This window comes from Oncorhynchus kisutch, linkage group LG8 (genome assembly GCF_002021735.2).
Source record: "Oncorhynchus kisutch isolate 150728-3 linkage group LG8, Okis_V2, whole genome shotgun sequence".
Lineage (NCBI taxonomy): Eukaryota > Metazoa > Chordata > Actinopteri > Salmoniformes > Salmonidae > Oncorhynchus > Oncorhynchus kisutch.
In genome coordinates, this window is record NC_034181.2 from 14,174,987 (window position 1) to 14,193,511 (window position 18,525).

Sequence of the window (18,525 nt, forward strand, 5' to 3'; positions counted from 1 at the left end):
CTCTCTTTTCCTCCCTAGACAGGAGAGATGGAGGTGAAGAATCCTTTGTTTGATGACTCTACCCTTTACCTTCAGAGGAGCCACAAGTAACCCTGACAACTCTGGACATTCTGATATGCACCTATAAAACATACCACCCTACATGTACAGGAAGATCAAATCATACTCACTCCCTTGCACACCTACAAACACACATCAGGTTACTCTGTCTGACCTTTTGACCTGTCCCACATGATACACTACTTACACTGAAGGGCTGGGGACGAGGAGGAGGAGGAGGACTGTATGAACATTATATCTGAATGACCGACTGACGTGAATCTCCTCTTGAAACAGACTGATATCTGGGACCAATGACGTCTCACACTCTCAGAAAACCTACATGATCTTTAAGCTTTCCGTCTGGCCTATCATAACCATGCCTTGTTTTGTTGTATGTTAACTCTGTTATCTCTTGTGGATTTGATTCTGTAATATCCTCTGTTTTTTCTGTCAAACATGTGCACAACCAACTAACTGACTGCGAGATTAGCGTGTATGATGATGGATACTATTCTCCATGTTCTGCAAGATTCTATACCTGAACTTTTCCAACAAGAAATGAACACGAAAATTATTGTTTTTCGTGTTCTGTTGAAAAATGTTCTACGGTGTGCACTAATGAATACTACCTTGTTTCATACGACAGATACCGACAGAAAGGATCAGGAAGAGAGCAGAGAAGAACTACATTGAAAAAATAAATATGTTATGGGTCTGTGGGTGTATGATTTATTACATTACACAATCTGTGGAGACTAACTTTGATACATCATACTTTTGAATGTTACCCAGACCATGACTTCCAGTGAACTATACAGGCCAATGTCCAAACCACAAACCTTTAGTAATAGTGAACAGGAAGATTGTGTTGGAGGCACACACTTTGTGCAGAATGTGAAATTGAATAACCAATCCAGATACACGTTTCCTAAATCATAGACTGCAGTATGACCCAGACTCCTGGACTAAAAAGCATTGATAATCTCAGTTGAAAATTCAGTTGAGGAATAGGATTAATCTGGGTCTGGGAACTGGTCCTATAAATCATTCTGGAACTGCAGATGTTAGGCCATATGCCTTTGAAACAGAGCTGGAGCACAGTGGGAATATGCCAATTTATCAAGCTGTCAATAGTAATCATTGGCAGACTAAATATCTGTGTCCCAAATAACACCCTATTCTCTACATGGTGCCCTTCTTTTGCCAGCGCATTATCGACCCCGGTCAGAAGTAGTGCACTACAGTATGTGGAGTATATGGTGCCATTAATGACGCATTCCGAAGATCTGGATCAACTCATCTTTGACTTTCTTCATTACCAAAACGTTTTTTTTGTTTTTTTCTTACATACAAAGGTGATTTTAATGTTTCATAAATGTACACATGCAGTATGTATGGTAAACCTTTACGCTTTGTTATGTAGCCATTATAGTCTCAGTATCAATGGTCCCTCTATGCATGACTTGATGATGCTGTGCTCTGCTGAAAAAGGGATACAATTCAATATGCATTTATGATCCTTACAAGTTTCTTGTGTAAACTTGCTTATGATGATATTTAAATAACTTGAATGATTTCAAAGGAATTTGGAACTTCTTTACAGAACTCTGAAACAGAGCAACCCACTATGTACATTCATATACACAGTGCTTGACTTGGGCAGGAGCTTGCCGGAGTACCGGCACCTCAACTGCTTGAGCTCCTGTTCCTCTTATATAGAATATTAGCTCAAAAGTATTGTGTAGCTCCTGCATCTAAATATAAACAGTACCGGCACCCAGAATGAGTACCGGAACATATTTCAGTCCAAGTCAAGCACTGAATATACGGTATCAAACAAACATGGCTTGTCCCATGATTTGTGATGTTATTTATGTAAATAGCCACGGATGTGTACTGTACAGAGAGATGGCAACCTGGCTCTAATGATGTATTTGTACACATTATTATTCTATATTTCTGATTGCTGTGTCAAATAAACCTTTTTTTCTTTAGCCTAGTGTGCCTCCAAAATGGCACCCTATTCCGTATATAGGGCATTGCTTTTGACGAAAGCCCTATAGTTTTTGGTCAAATGTAGTGCACTATATAGGGAATAGGGTGCCATTTTGGATGTACATTAGAGTCTGTTCAGAAGTTGCCTATTGCGGTTATCTCTCAGGAAAGCGTGTTGTTATTAGCTCTTTTATTTACTTAGGACAACTCCACACAACTATATTTCGGTATTTGTTTCATTAGTCCATTGTTGATATAGTCCCAAAATATTTTGCATTTCAGCAATCAATTTTCAAAATGCATATAAATACAGCTGGTATGATGCATCGAGCATCACATGATGATGCGTTTTGGATCATGATGCAAAATGCGTCATACTGGCTATATTTCTGTATAGTTGTATATATATAGAAGTTGTATATCTTCATTGCTGACATACAAAACATTTTGGGACTATATCAACCATGGACTAATGAAACAAAAACAAGAGTTTTCAGGTGGAATTTTCATATAACTGTTCCCCTAACTCTCTGCCTCCACTCTCTCTGAAGAACAGTGAAGTGGTCGGACACATACAGTAATGTGATGCTCTTTGGGTGCAGATGATTTGATTTTCCTTTTTGGTCCTCAAGAACAATGTATGTGAGACAGAATGGACCCATTCATTGACCTAGATTACTGGTAAAGATGAACATCAAACTTAAACCTTCTTTGGCTGTTACCATATAGTTACCATATACCTACATCAATATTGTCCCCTAGGGTTGCAAAATGCAAATAACATTTCCCAAGTTTTCCAGAAATGTTAGTTTGATGGATTGAAAGTTGCTCTTTGTTTTCTCTCATGAATGTGAATGGTTATAAATCTCCAGGACTCCCCTTTTAAACAGTTAAACCACCCTCTCTAAATAACGACACACCAGATGAATTAACACACCAACCCTGAGAGATGACCGACCTCTTTTACTACTACTGGATTTGCTGGACATGATGCATGTAAACATTTCAGAGATGAACATTGGAAAATAAATATTTATATCTTCACTGCAACATGGTCTGCTGTGCTGTTTTCTTTAATGATATGATAGACAATCTTGTTGCAAGCTGATCAACTGTCTTGGATCTCATGAGAGAGAAGCAAAATATATGTTAATAGCTGATATAGCCTTAAAAACAAGTGATGAGGTAAAAAGCATATTGTTATCGGTTCAAGTTTATTCTGTTTTTAGGTAATCCTGACCTCTGGTGGTCAGAGCTGTTATTGCATGTTCTGTTATTGGTGGATTGTTCCCTGAATCCATAGACATTGAGATGATAAAGCAACATCCCCTCAGTATCTATACCAGAAACTGTTTTTTGCATACGAAATGGCAACCTAATTGTGATGCATATGGTTTAATTATAGGAATACCCTATAAAATGCACTATGTAGGGAATAGGGCACCACCTTGGTGTGTAACCTGCATTGACACTAGAAATTAAATCATATGCATCACAATTAGTCAAAGTTACATTCGGATACAAAGGAGTACGGTTGAATTGAGTGACATACAGAACTTTCAATGCACAGTCATTTCTCTGAGACGGGTTGTTTAGATTTAGTATTTGTACAGGGTTTTTGTTTGTGGTTTGTGGTCGACCCAGAAACATTTGGAGAGGGATCCAGGCAGAAATGACTGGGAGCGGCCTCAACTGGTGTGACCTGGAAAAACTTGCCCCGAACCGAGTGAGATGGAGGACATTCATCAACTGCCTATGAAGGGTCTGAACTGTACCGTAGAGTATTATGTGAAGCCAAATACTGAGAGAAGAAAATCCTTGAAATCTTACCCTCAATATTACTGCTGGGAAAGACATTTCCTTGTGCCATTTAAATAGAATTATGAGCCAGCTTACAGGGTTGTGTAATGTTTTTATTTGTGGCAATTCTTGGTCTTGTAAAGGCTGTCAATGGGACCTAACATGTGATCGGACACTGTGGATACACATTCATACTTACTCTTCCCTTCTTTAAAAGTTGTTTTTAAGTTGTGATTTTTCTGTGGTGTTTCTGCATTGGGGACCAAAATGCAATGTTGTAATGGATGTTTAAGTCACACACTATCACAACAATGCAGAAATGAATGTATTTCACGTTTTAGCTGTGACATTTTGTGTGTGAACGAACTGGCCCTGTTGTAAGTACAGCCCATCACAGGTTGTTGAACATGTCTTTTCACTGTTGTTTTTTTAACATTTCTTAACTTACCTATTTTTTACTTAACAATTGCACTGTTACCAAATAACTTGCAGTTTTTGCCTGTTATCTATTGGCCCATCCATCCAGATCATAGTACACCTTTTTAGCTGGCAGTCTGTGATAGATGATACAGATATTACAGAGCCTCTCTCTCCAGTCTGTGTATGTCTTGATTTCATGGGTTTGACGCCACTTGAAGTAAGCCTCATAACGCCCTCTGTCTGTGGCCAGCTGCTGTAGGAAGGCAGCCAGCTGCTCTGTGCTGCTGAAGTCACTGACATGGATGAACGAGCCTGAGGGAACCAAGGCCTCATAGTTAGACCGAGAGGGCCCCAGAACCACGGGTACTGCCCCTGCTTGGTAGGCATTCCTCCACAGCTTCTCAGTGATGTAGTCTATGGCCACCGAATTCTCAAAGGCCAGGTAGAAGTTACAGCGGCCAATGGTGGGTATCAGACTTTGGTCGGTCAGTGGCCTCTTTAGCCAGTGGCCATACACCTCTATAGGAATGTACTTTCTTAGGCTCTGGTAGACTTGACTCCTGGCATGGTCAGGGCTGTAGTTGCTGACCACCCAGCTGGCCAGGCAAGCCCCTTTCTTAGGGATCACATAGCTGCTGCTATTGCTGTTTGGTGGAACGAGAACTTCCACCGTCTTCCCATAGGGCATTGGTACATCAGCGTCTGCTCGGTAGCTCATGGTCCAGTTGAACAGTCCTTTGTATTGGGTCAGGTTGCCGTTGTTCACCGGGGGCTCCAGGGAGAGCCAGAGCCAGCGCTGGGAGGCTGGCCGTGGGAGATGGAGAGGCAGGGCGGAGCGACCCGTCCTCAGCTCATGGTGGTGGAAGACCACCACGTCTGCCTGAGGGTACAGGGAGGTGTTGTCACTGAGGAGGCAGCCTGGGATACCGTACTCGTCGCTGCAAACGTCTCCCTCCAGGCTGTAGGGGCGGCTGAAGGGCCAGTGCCACAGCAGAATGGTGAGGTTCCTGAGTTGGTGTTGATGAGTGGTCCCTATCTCAGCCTGCAGTCTCTTGTGGAGCAAGTACAAGGAGATGCTAAAGATCATGATGCCGGAGAGGAACAGGGGCATGGAGGCAGCCATCTCTGACCGAGGGGATGACAGGCAAGCAACACACTGACTGGTAAAATTGCAGCGCACTTTAGTTTAGTCCACGATCACACAATCTCCTTGGGATTTTTACTGTAGTAGTGTGGTATTTCCTCCCTGGTAAGACAAAAATAAATGAGTATCCAATCAGGGGTGTAGTGGATGGTACACACAAATAAACACAGTTTACCCACCTTTTGTGGAAAAATGAATTGAAAAGCGTTACTTATTTTACTGTGACTGGTGATCAGAGTTTACTCACCTACTTTTTTACCACTAAATCACTGTATAATGCAGAAGATTTAAGACCTGATCAAAAAGCTTAGGAAATGCATACCTTTCCTAAGTCTGAATCAGGCCCTTAAAGAAAAATATAATAATAGTTTGATGAAGCTCTTCGAATTCCTTATGAATGCAGACATGGACAATATAGGAAAAGATTATCTAGTGAATGAAAACACTTTTAGAGGACTGCACCAGATTTACATTCATCACTTCCTCCTTTCATCGCTTCCTCCTTTCATCACTTCCTCCTTTCATCACTTCCTCCTTTCTTCGCTTCCGATATTGACACTCCTATTTGCAGCATCTTCAATTTAAGCCTCAAAAGTGTGTGCCCTCAGACTTGGAGGGAAGCAAAGTCACTCCGCTACCTAAGAATAGTAAATTCCCCTTTACTGGCTCAAATAGCTGACCAATCAGCCTGTTACCAACCCTTAGTAAACTTTTGGAAAAAATTGTGTTTGACCAGATACAATGCTATTTTACAGTAAACAAACTGACAACAAACTTTCAGCATGCTTATAGAGAAGTACATTCAACAAATACAGCACTTACACAAATAACTGCTGAGAGAAATTGCTGATAAAAATATTGTGGGGGCTGTTTTGTTATACTTCAGTGTGGAGTTTGACATTATCGATCATAGTCTGCTGCTGGCAAAACTTATGTGTTATGGCTTTACACCCCCTGCTATATTGTGGATAAAGAGTTACCTGTCTAACAGAACACAGAAGGTGTTCTTTAATGGAAGCCTCGCCAACCTAATCCAGGTAGAATCAGGAATTCCTCAAGGCAGCTGTCAAGGCCCTTACCTTTTTTCAATCTTTACTAATGAATTGCCACTGGCTTTGAGGAAAGCTAGCATGTCTATGTATGAGGATGAGTCAACACTATACATGTCAGCTAATACAGCGACTGAAATGACTGCAACACGTAAACAAAGAGTTGCAGTTAATTTTAGAGTGGGTGGCAAGGAATAAGTTAGTCCTAAATATTTCTAAAACTAAAATAATTATATTTGGGACAAATCATTCACTAAACCCTAAACCTCAACTAAATTGTGTAATAAATTATGTGGAAATTGAGCAAGTTGAACTGTCATGGTCAAAACATATTGATACAACAGTAGCTAAGATGGGGAGAAGTCTGGCTAAAGCACTGCTCTGACTTCTTATCAGCATTATCAACGAGGCAGGTCCTACAGGCCATAGTTTTGTCACACCTGGACTACTGTTCAGTCATGTGGTCAGGTGCCCCAAAAAAGGACTTAAGAAAATGTCAATTGGTTCAGAACAGGGCAGCACGGCTGGCCCTTGGATGTACACAAAGAGCTAATAATAATAATATGCATGGCAATCTCTCTGGCTCAAAGTGGAGGAGAGATTGACTTCATCACTGCTTGTATTTATGAGAGGTATTGACATGTTGAATGCACCACGCTGTCTGTTTGAACTACTGGCGCACAGCCTGGACACCCATCCATACCCCACAAGACATGCCACAAGAGGTCTCTTCACAGTCCCCAAGTCCAGAACAGACTATGGAAGGCGCACAGTACTAAATAGAGCCATGACTACATGGAACTCTACTCCACAGTACTAAATAGAGCCATGACTACATGGAACTCTATTCCACATCAAGTAACTCATGCAAGCAGAAACATTTGATTTAAAAAAACAGTTAAAAAACACCTTACGGAACATTGGGGACTGTGACGCAACACAAACATAGGCACAGACACAAGCACACACACACGAAAGCATATGCACTATACACACACGTACACATGGATTTTGTACTGTATATACAGTTGAAGTCGGAAGTTTACATACACCTTAGCCAAATCTATTTAAACTCAGTTTAACACAAGTCTTGACATTTAATCCTAGTAAAAAAAATCCCTGTTTTAGGTCAGTTAGGATCACCACTTTATTTTAAGAATGTGAAATGTCAGAATAATAGAATGATTTATTTCATATTTTATTTTTTTTCATCACATTCTCAGTGGGTCAGAAGTTTACATACACTCAATTAGTATTTGGTAGCATTGCATTTAAATTGTTTAACTTGGGTCAAACGTTTCCGGTAGCCTTCCACAAGCTTCCCACAACAAGTTGGTTGAATTTTGTCCCATTCCTCCTGACAGAGCTGGTGTAACTGAGTCAGGTTTGTAGGCCTCCTTGCTCACACACATTTTTTCAGTTCTGCCCACAAATTGTATATAGGATTGAGGTCAGGGCTTTGTAATGGATACTCCAATACCTTGACTTTGTTGTCCTTAAGCCATTTTGCCACAACTTTGGAAGAATGCTTGGTCATTGTCCATTTGGAAGACCCATTTGCGAGCAAGCTTTAACTTCCTGACTGATGTCTTTAGATGTTAATTCAATATATCCACGTAATTTCCATTCCTCGTGATGCCATCTATTTTGTGAAGTGCACCAGTCCCTCCTGCAGCAAAGCACCTCCACAACATGATGCTGCCACCCCCGTGCTTCACGGTTGGGATGGTGTTCTTCGGCTTGCAAGCCTCCCCCTTTTTCCTCCAAACATAACGATGGTCGTTATGGTCAAGCATTTCTATATTTGTTTCATCAGACAAGAGGACATTTCTCCAAAAATTACGATCTTTGTCCCCATGTCCAGTTGCGAACCGTAGTCTGGCTTTTTTTATGGAGGTTTTGGAGCAGTGGCTTCTTCCTTGCTGAGCGGCCTTTCAAGTTATGTCGATATAGGACTTGTTTTACTGTGGATATAGATACTTTTTTTACCTGTTTCCCCCAGCATCTTCACAAGGTCCTTTGCTGTTGTTCTGGGATTGATTTGCACTTTTTGCACCAAAGTACATTCATCTCTAGGACACAGAACGCGTCTCCTCCCTGAGCGGTGTGACGGCTGCGTGACCCCATGGTGTTTATACTTGCGTATTTGTTACGGTTTTCTAGGTGTGAAGGATAGTCGGACCAAAATGCAGCGTGTAGATTGCGATCCATGTTTAATGAAAAACGTGAAAACACGAATAAACACAAAACAAAGAACATAACGAAAACCGAAACAGCCTATACTGGTGCAAACTAACATAGAGGACACTAAGGACAATCACCCACGACAAACTCAAAGAATATGGCTGCCTAAATATGGTTCCCAATCAGAGACAACAATAAACACCTGCCTCTGATTGAGAACCACTCCAAACAGCCATAGACTTTGCTAGATAACCCCACTAGCTACAATCCCAATACATACACACCAAAACCCCAAGACAAAACACACCACAATACAAAAACCCCATGCCACACCCTGGCCTGACCCAATACATGAAGAAACACACAAAATACTTAGACCAGGGCGTGACAGAACCCCCCCCCCCCCCTAAGGTGCGGACTCCCGAACGCACCTCAAAACAATAGGGAGGGTCCGGGTGGGCGTCTGTCCATGGTGGCGGCTCCGGTGCGGGACGTGGAACACACTCAGTCAATGTCTTAGTCCCCTCTCCTCGCGTCCCTGGATAGTCCACCCTCGCCGCCGACCATGGCCTAGCAGTCCTCACCCAGAACCCCACTGGACTGAGGAGCAGATCGGGACTGAAGGACAGCTCTGGACTGAGGCAGCTCGGGACTGAGGGGAAGCTCGGGAGTGAGAGAAAGCTCGGGAGTGAGAGAAAGCTCGGGAGTGAGAGAAAGCTCGGGAGTGAGAGGAAGCTCGGGAGTGAGAGGAAGCTCGGGAGAGAGGAAGCTCAGGCAGGTAGGTAGATCTACCAGATCCTGGCTGGCTGGTGGTTTCAGCAGATCCTGGCTGACTGGCAGATCCTGGCCGACTGGCAGATCCTGGCTGACTGGCAGATCCTGGCCGACTGGCAGTTCTGGCAGATCCCGGCTGACTGGCGGATCTGGAAGAGTCTGGTTGACTGGCAGATCTGGAAGAGTCTGGTTGACTGGCAGATCTGGAAGAGTCTGGTTGACTGGCAGATCTGGAAGAGTCTGGCTGACTGGCAGATCTGGAAGAGTCTGGCTGACTGGCAGATCTGGAAGAGTCTGGCTGACTGGCAGATCTGGAAGAGTCTGGCTGACTGGCAGATCTGGAAGAGTCTGGCTGACTGGCAGATCTGGAAGAGTCTGGCTGACTGGTGGATCCTGGCAGACTGAAAGATCTGGCTGCTCCATGCTGACTGGCGGCTCTGGCTGCTCCATGCTGACTGGCGGCTCTGGCTGCTCCATGTAGGCTGACAGCTCTGGCGGCTTCTTACAGACTGGCAGCTCTGGCGGCTCCGTGCAGACTGGCAGCTCTGGCGGCTCCGTGCAGACTGGCAGCTCCTTGCAGACTGGCAGCTCCTTACAGACTGGCAGCTCCGTGCAGACTGACAGCTCCGTGCAGACTGACAGCTCCGTGCAGACTGGCAGCTCCTTACAGACTGGCAGCTCCTTGCAGACTGGCAGCTCCTTGCAGACTGGCAGCTCCTTGCAGACTGGCAGCTCGGGCTGCTTCATGCAGACTGACATCTCTGGCTGCTCCATGCAGACTGACAGCTCTGGCTGCTCCATGCAGACTGACAGCTCTTTGCAGATTGACAGCTCTGGCTGCTCCATGCAGACTGGCAGCTCTGGCTGCTCCATGCAGACTGACAGCTCTGGCTGCTCCATGCAGACTGACAGCTCTGGCTGCTCCATGCAGGCTGGCAGCTCTGGCTGCGCTGAACAGGCGGGAGACTCCGGCAGCGCAGGAGAGGAGAAAGGCTCTGGCTGCGCTGAACAGGCGGGAGACTCCGGCAGCACAGGAGAGGAGAGAGGCTCTGGCTGCGCTGAACAGGCGGGAGACTCCGGCAGCGCTGTAGAGGAGAAAGGCTCTGGCAGCGCTGACCAGACGGGAGACTTCGGCAGCGCAGGAGAGGAGAGAGGCTCCGGCAGCGCTGGAGAGGCGAGGCACACTGTAGGCCTGATGCGTGGTGCTGGTACTGGTGGTACTGAACCGAGAACACGCACAGGAAGCCTGGTGCGGGGAGCTGCTACTGGAGGGCTGGAGTGTGGAGGTGGCACAGGATGGGCTAGACCGTGAAGGCGTACTGGAGATCTTGAGAGCAGTGCTGGCACAGGACGTGCAAGGCTAGGGATGTGCACAGGAGGCCTGGTGCGTGAGGCTGGCACCAACTTCACCAGCCGACTAACACGCACCTCAGGATGAGTATGGAGCACTAACCCAGGTGCCATCAAATCCCCGACACGTTCCGTCGGGCGAATTCCATGCAAAAAGCACCAACACAGCAACTCCCTCATTTCTCTCTCCTCCAATTTCCCCATTAACTCCTTCACAGTCTCTGCTTCGCTCACCTCCAACACCGGCTCTGGTTCTGGTCTCCTCCTTTGCTCCTCACGATAAACAGGGAGAGTTGGCTCAGGTCTGACTCCTGACTCTGCCACACTCTCCCTGAGCCCCCCCCCCAAGACATTTTTGGGGCTGATTCTCAGGCCTCCTTCCGAGTCGCCGTGCTGCCTCCTCATACCGGCGCCTCTCCGCTTTCACCTCCTCCAGTTCTTCTTTGGGGCGGCGATATTCTCCAGGCTGAGCCCAGGGTCCTTCTCCGTTTAGGATTTCCTCCCATGTCCAGAAATCCTTATAGCGCATCTCCTCTTTGGGCTGCTCCTGCCTGTTGACACGCTGCTTGGTCCGTTGGTGGTGGGTGATTCTGTTACGGTTTTCTAGGTGTGAAGAATAGTCGGACCAAAATGCAGCGTGTAGATTGCGATCCATGTTTAATGAAAAACGTGAAAACACGAATAAACACAAAACAAAGAACGTAACGAAAACCGAAACAGCCTATACTGGTGCAAACTAACATAGAGGACACTAAGGACAATCACCCACGACAAACTCAAAGAATATGGCTGCCTAAATATGGTTCCCAATCAGAGACAACAATAAACACCTGCCTCTGATTGAGAACCACTCCAAACAGCCATAGACTTTGCTAGATAACCCCACTAGCTACAATCCCAATACATACACACCAAAACCCCAAGACAAAACACACCACAATACAAAAACCCCATGCCACACCCTGGCCTGACCCAATACATGAAGAAAAACACAAAATACTTAGACCAGGGCGTGACAGTATTATTGTTTGTATAGATGAACGTGGTACCTTCAGGCATTTGGAAATTGCTCCCAAGGATGAACCAGACTTGTGGAGGTTTACAATTATTTTCAGAGGTCATGGCTGATTACTTTTGATTTTCCCATGATGTCAAGCAAAGAGGCACTGAGTTTGAAGGTAGGCCTTGAAATACATCCACAGGTACACCTCCAATAATGTCAATGAACCTATCAGAAGCTTTTAAAGCCATGACATAATTTTCTGGAATTTTCCAAGCTGTTTAAAGGCACAGTCAACTCAGTGTATGTTAACTTCTGACCCACTGGAATTGTGATACAGTTATAAGTGAAATCATCTGTCTGTAAACAATTGTTGGAAAAATTACTTGTGTCATGCACAAAGTAGATGTCCTAACTGACTTGCCAAAACTATAGTTTGTTGACAAGAAATTTGTGTAGTGGTTGAAAAACGAGTTTTAATGACTCCAACATAAGTGCATGCAAACTTCCGACTTCAACTGTTTGTGGTAGTGGTGGACTATTTTCTCATTGTAGAATAATATTGAAGACATCAATACTATGAAATAACACATATAGAATAATGTAGAAACCAAAAAAGTGTTAAACAAATGAAAATATAGTTTATATTTGAGATTCTTCAAATAGACACAATTTGCCTCGATGACAGTTTTGCCCACTCTTGGCATTCTCTCAACCAGCTTCATGAGGTAGTCACCTGGAATGCATTTCAATTAACAGCTGTGCATTCTTAAAAGTTAATTAATGGAAGTAATGTGTTTTAGCCAATCAGTTATGTTGTGACAAGGTAGAGGGGTATACAGAAGATAGACCTATTTGGTAAAATACCAAGTTCCTATTATGGCAATAACAGCTCAAATAAGCAAAGAGAAATGACAGTCCATCATTACTTTAAGACATGAAGCTCAGTCAATACTGAACATTTCAAGAACTTTGAACGTTTCTTCAAGTGCAAACATCAAGCTCTATGATTAACTGGCTCTCATGAGGACCGCCACAGGAAAGGATGACTCAGAGTTACCTCTGCTGCAGAGGATGAGTTCATTAGAGTTACCAGCCACAGAAATTGCAGCCCAAATAAAGGCTTCACGGAGTTCAAGTAACAGACACATCTCAACATCAACTGTTCAGAGGAGACTGCGTGAATCAGGCCTTCATGGTCAAAATACTGCAAAGAAACCACTACTAAAAGACACCAATAAGAAGAAGAGACTTGCTTGGGCCAAGAAACACGAGCAATGGACATTTGGTCTCAAGTCCAAATTGGCGATTTTTGGTTCCGACCTCATGTGTCTTTGTGAGACGCGGTGTGGGTGAACGGATGATCTCCACATTTGTATTTCACACCGGAAAGCATGTGGGTGGAGGTGTGGTGGTGCTTTGCTGGTGACACCATCTGTAATTTATTTAGAATTCAAGGCACACTTCACCAGCATGTCTACCACGGCTTAGTGGGACTATCGTTTGTTTTTCAACAAGACAATGACCCAACACACCTCCAAGCTGTGTATGGGCTATTTCGCCAATAATGATAGTGATGGAGTGCTGCATCAGTTAACCTGGCCTCCACAGTCCCCCTACCTCAACCAAATTGAGATGTTTTGGGATGAGTCAGACCGGAGAGTGAAGGAAAAGCAAATGTGGGAACTCCTACAAGACTTGGTAAGCACCCCAGGTGAAGCTGGTTGAGAGAATGCCAAGAGTGTGCAAAGCTGTCATCGAGGCAAATATAAAATGTATTTTGATTTGTTTAACACTTTTTTAGTTACTACATGATCCCATATGTGTTATTTAATCGTTTTGATGTCTTCACTATTATTCTATAATGTATAACGTCACCTTTTCTTTTTTGGAACATTTACCCAGATGAACACCACATTCCAAGCCTTTTATTAACACTGGGATATGTAAACTCTCCGCTGGTCTCATAGACTAGACGTAATATAGTACATGTACATCAGTGACACTCAAATTAGTATGATATGTAAGGTTACATAACTCTTATCCAGAGCAACTTACAGGAGCAATTAGGGTTAAGTGCCTTGCTCAAGGGCACATCGCCAGATTTTTCAGCTAGTCAGCTTAATGATTCAAACCAGCAACAATTCAGTGACTGGCCCTGCAATACTTAACCGCTACTTGCCGTCCTACATACTGTAAGTCATATGGTTACTTAAGACAAAAACGAAAGTGTGGTGGTTTTCAACTACTTGTGACTTTTTAGCTACGTTGCAACTACTTAGCATGTAAAAAAACAACTACTTAGCATGTCAGCTAACCCTTCCCCTTCCCCTAACCCTAACCTTGACCCTTTAACCTAACTCCTAAAATTAACCCTAACCTTAACTCTAACCCCTAGCCTAGCTAACGTTAGCCACCAAGCTTTTGACTGGAACATACAGTACCAGTCAAACGTTTGGACACACCTATTCATTCAATGTTTTTTCTATATTTTTCCTTTTTTCTACATTGTATAATAACATTGAAGACATCAAAAGAATGAAATAACACATGGAATCATGTAGAACCAAAAATGTATTATTTTTTAAATTCTTCAAATGAGCCACCATTTGCCTTGGTGACAGCTTTTCACACTCTTGGCATTCTCTCAAGCAGCTTCATGAGGAATGTTCCAACAGTCTGGAACGAGTTCCCACATATGCTGAGCACTTGTTGGCTGCTTTTCCTTTACTCTGCAGTCCAACTCATCCCAAACCATCTCAATTAGTTAGAGCAATTTGGTTGAGGTCGGGGGATTGTGGAGGCCAGGTCATCTGATGCAGCACTTCATCACTGTCCTTCTTGGTCAAATAGCCTGGAGGTGTGTTGGGTCATTGTCCTGTTGAAAAACAAATGATAGTCCCACTAAGCGCATACCAGATGGGTTGCGTATTGCTGCAGAATGCTGTGGCAGCCAAGCTACTGAAGTGTGCCTTGAATTCAAAATAAATCACTGACAGTGTCACCAGAAAAGCACTCCCACACGTTTCACGGTGGGAACCATACATGCAAAGATCATCCGTTCACCTACTCTGCGTCTCACAAAGACACGGCGGTTGGAACCAAAAATGTCATATTTGGACTCATCAGACCAAATGGCAGTTTTCCACCGGACTAACATCCATTGCTCATGTTTCTTGGCCCAAGCAAGTCTCTTCTTATTATTGGTGTCCTATAGTAGTGGTTTCTTTGCAGCAATTCGACCATGAAGGCCTGATTCACGCAGTCTCCTCTGAACAGTTGATGTTGAGATGTCTGTTACTTGAACTCTGTGAGTTCTTGAAATGTTCAGTGTTGACCGACCTTCATGTCTTAAAGTAATGATAAACTGTAATTTCTCTTTGCTTATTTGAGCTGTTTTTGCCGTAATGATGACGTTGTATTTGACCAAATAGGGCTGTCTTCTGTATACCACCCCTACATTGTCACAACACAACGGATTGGAAGGAAAGTAATTCAATAAAGTCACTTTTAACTGTTAATTGAAATGCATTCCAGGTAACCACCTCATGAAGCTGGTTAAAGAATCAATACATGATTCCATATGTGTTATTTCATAGCTTTGATGTCTTCACTATTATTCTACAAGGTAGAGAATAGTACAAATAAAGAAAACCCTTGAATGAGTAGATGTGTCCAAACTTTTGGCTGGTACTGTATATTTCCCGCAAATTTGTAACATAGAGTATGTTTTTCAAATTTGTAACGTATTGTATGTTTTGCAATTTGATAACATATAATACAAATCATAATTCATAACATATCATCCAAAATGAGTTATGTACATCCACAAGTTAATACATACTAAAGTGTTTTACGTAAAGAATAATACAAAATGCTCTGAGACCAGGTTGAAGCGCTACATGTCACAGAGATGACCTTCCTCATGACACCTGTGCTCAGCAAACCTACCAGTTAAGAGTGTTGGGCAAGTAACCGACAGGTCGCTGGTTCCAATCCCTGAACCGGCAAGGTGGAAAAATCTGCCGTTCTGCCTTTGAGCAAGGCAGTTAATCCCCAACAACAACTGCTCCCTGGGCACTGATGATGTTGATTAAGGCAGCCCCCCACATCTCTCCGCTTCAGAGACACATTTCGGTTGAATGCATTTAGTGGTACAACTTAATAGGTATTCCCTTTCCCAGTGGTCTCAGTGTTTTCTGTCTTTTGGAGGTAAGACTCACTGAAACTGACTTCCTTCTCGAAGATGATTTAAGTAGTGGCACATAACAGTGGGTAGGAAATCCTGTCTTGGCCTTTATTTTCACTCCTCTTTCACATCATCTCTCTGTTCTCACACAACACGCACACATGCCACAACCACACCCCTGTAACTTTTTGACAGTCATATGGACACTACTATGAGGCTATAGGGCACTATTGTAGCTAGTCTAGAATGAGAATAAATGTAGCTATTTACATTGCAGCCACTTATAGATCCAGTTCCTGGAACTTGTTTTGCAGAGATGTAGCTCATACGTTAGCCTATGCACCACCAAACAACTACAATAATGAAATAATATTCGAATATTCTCATCCAAAAATGTGAATCTTTTAATCTTTGGATAGTAGCACAATGTCAGAGTCAGTTGTTCTGGTTTTGTAGTTTCATCTGTTCTGCATTCATTTCATATGTTCAAACTTTCCTTTTTTGACAGTATTGAATTTTAGTTCAAACATTTTTCCCCAGTCAAAACCTGAGCCATGTTCTCAGACGAATGACTTCAGATGAGGGCACCAAGGGTGTGACTTTCAGATCACTAAACCACAATGTTTTCCTGTTATTGGTACATATGGAGAGTAAAGAGGTACCACAGTATAACTATAATACACTGCTCAAAAAAATTAAGGGAACACTGTAACTCCAAGTCAATCACACTTCTGTGAAATCAAACTGTCCACTTAGGAAGCAACACTGATTGACAATACATTTCACATGCTGTTGTGCAAATGGAATAGACAACAGGTGGAAATTATAGGCAATTAGCAAGACACCCCCAATAAAGGAGTGGTTCTGCAGGTGATAACCACAGACCACTTCTCAGTTCCTATGCTTCCTGGCTGATGTTTTGGTCACTTTTGAATGCTGGCGGTGCTTTCAATCTAGTGGTAGCATGAGACGGAGTCTACAACCCACACAAGTGGCTCAGGTAGTGCAGCTCATCCAGGATGGCACATCAATGCAAGCTGTGGCAAGAAAGTTTGCTATGTCTGTCAGCGTAGTGTCCAGAGCATGGAGGCGCTACCAGGAGACAGGCCAGTACATCAGGAGACGTGGAGGAGGCCGTAGGAGGGCAACAACCCAGCAGCAGGACCGGTACCTCCGCCTTTGTGCAAGGAGGAGCAGGAGGAGCACTGCCAGAGCCCTGCAAAATGACCTCCAGCAGGCCACAAATGTGCATGTGTCTGCTCAAACGGTCAGAAACAGACTCCATGAGGGTGGTATGAGGGCCCGACATCCACAGATAGGGGTTGTGCTTACAGCCCAACACCGTGCAGGACGTTTGGCATTTGCCAGAGAACACCAAGATTGGCAAATTCGCCACTGGCGCACTGTGCTCTTCACAGATGAAAGCAGGTTCACACTGAGCACATGTGACAGACGTGACAGTCTGGAGACGCCGTGGAGGACATTCTGCTGCCTGCAACATCACGTCAGCACATTCAACTATGTAAAGAAAAAAATATTTTATAAGAATATTTCATTCATTCAGATCTAGGATGTGTTATTTTAGTGTTCCCTTAATTCTTTTGAGCAGTGTATAATGGTGGGAGGTAGGCTAGCTGTTAAATGTTTGTTTTTTAAACATTGTTTTTCCTTTGCAAATATTCCTTTAAATTTTGTTTTTCCTTTCCAAAATGTTTACTCATGGACACATATGTCACGCTATGAGTGTGTGTATGTGTGTGCATGTGTGTGTGAGAGAGAGAGATTTTACAGAGGTGTAGATGGACAGTCATCTATGAAATTAAATTAAAATAAAATAAAAATAGGGATCTGGAAATCCAAAATAAGATTCCTAGTCATGCATAATCACAGAATGATCCATGCTGAATAGTTAATTCCCTGTCCAGTGAGCCAGTATCTAGCTCCTGTGGTCCTGGATCGCCATGGCCAGATGTTGCATGCTTATTTGGGTAGATTTATAGAGCTTTGTGAAATTCTAAGCCAAGCAGAGAGATTTGCATGTGACATCACTCTAGGATTGGAAAGTCATAACTGTTTCCAAGTGAAGCTTATCTTCTGTGACCTCTACTGAAGCCTAATGTTTAATATATTTTACACAGTTAATAAAGCAATAATAAACCAACCAGCGTTGAAGACAGATACATTTACAGGGTGTATTTATGTTAATTAGCAACCTATGATGTTTGAGAAGAAACTATCTACGTATCTACTCACATCAGATCATTCCCACTGGGCACACAGTGTTTGAATCAACGTTGTTTCCACATCATTTCAATGACATTACGTTGAACCAATGTGGAATAGACTCAAAAGTAATGTTTAATGAGTCCATGTCTCCCATATTGCCATGTAATACTGAGTAATAGTGGTACCAACATAGAGATGTTCAGGTCTTTAATGATTTATTAATTCAATTAATGAAACAATACAAAACTTGTCTTCATATGAACTATCTTCTACCACTTCAGCATTTCTACCTGTTCCCAGGCATGTCCAAAGCAAATTCTTAACTACTGCTGTAAAATTGTTCTGCTACAAT

The 18,525-nt window shown here is 43.2% G+C and overlaps 2 protein-coding genes across 5 annotated transcripts in view; one reads left to right on the forward strand and one right to left on the reverse strand.

The window, feature by feature from the left end:
* LOC109896168 (neural proliferation differentiation and control protein 1-like) overlaps positions 1–3,087 on the forward strand; it is a 41,053-nt gene extending 37,966 nt beyond the window's left edge. For all 4 annotated transcript variants that reach the window (XM_031829708.1, XM_031829709.1, XM_020490446.2 and 1 more), the window contains one exon: positions 19–3,087. In XM_031829708.1, the coding sequence (XP_031685568.1) occupies positions 19–90 (72 nt within the window). In that variant the 3' untranslated portion in view covers positions 91–3,087. The remainder of the gene's footprint in view (positions 1–18) is intronic.
* On the reverse strand, positions 827–16,021 carry LOC109895165 (alpha-(1,3)-fucosyltransferase 7-like). The gene is made up of 2 exons (XM_020488826.2): positions 15,710–16,021; positions 827–5,503 (listed from the first exon to the last, which is right to left on the reverse strand). Exon 2 carries the CDS (start codon positions 5,378–5,380, stop codon positions 4,340–4,342), a length of 1,041 nt encoding a protein of 346 aa, XP_020344415.1. The 5' UTR covers positions 5,381–5,503; positions 15,710–16,021; the 3' UTR covers positions 827–4,339.
* Positions 16,022–18,525: the final 2,504 nt, after the last annotated feature.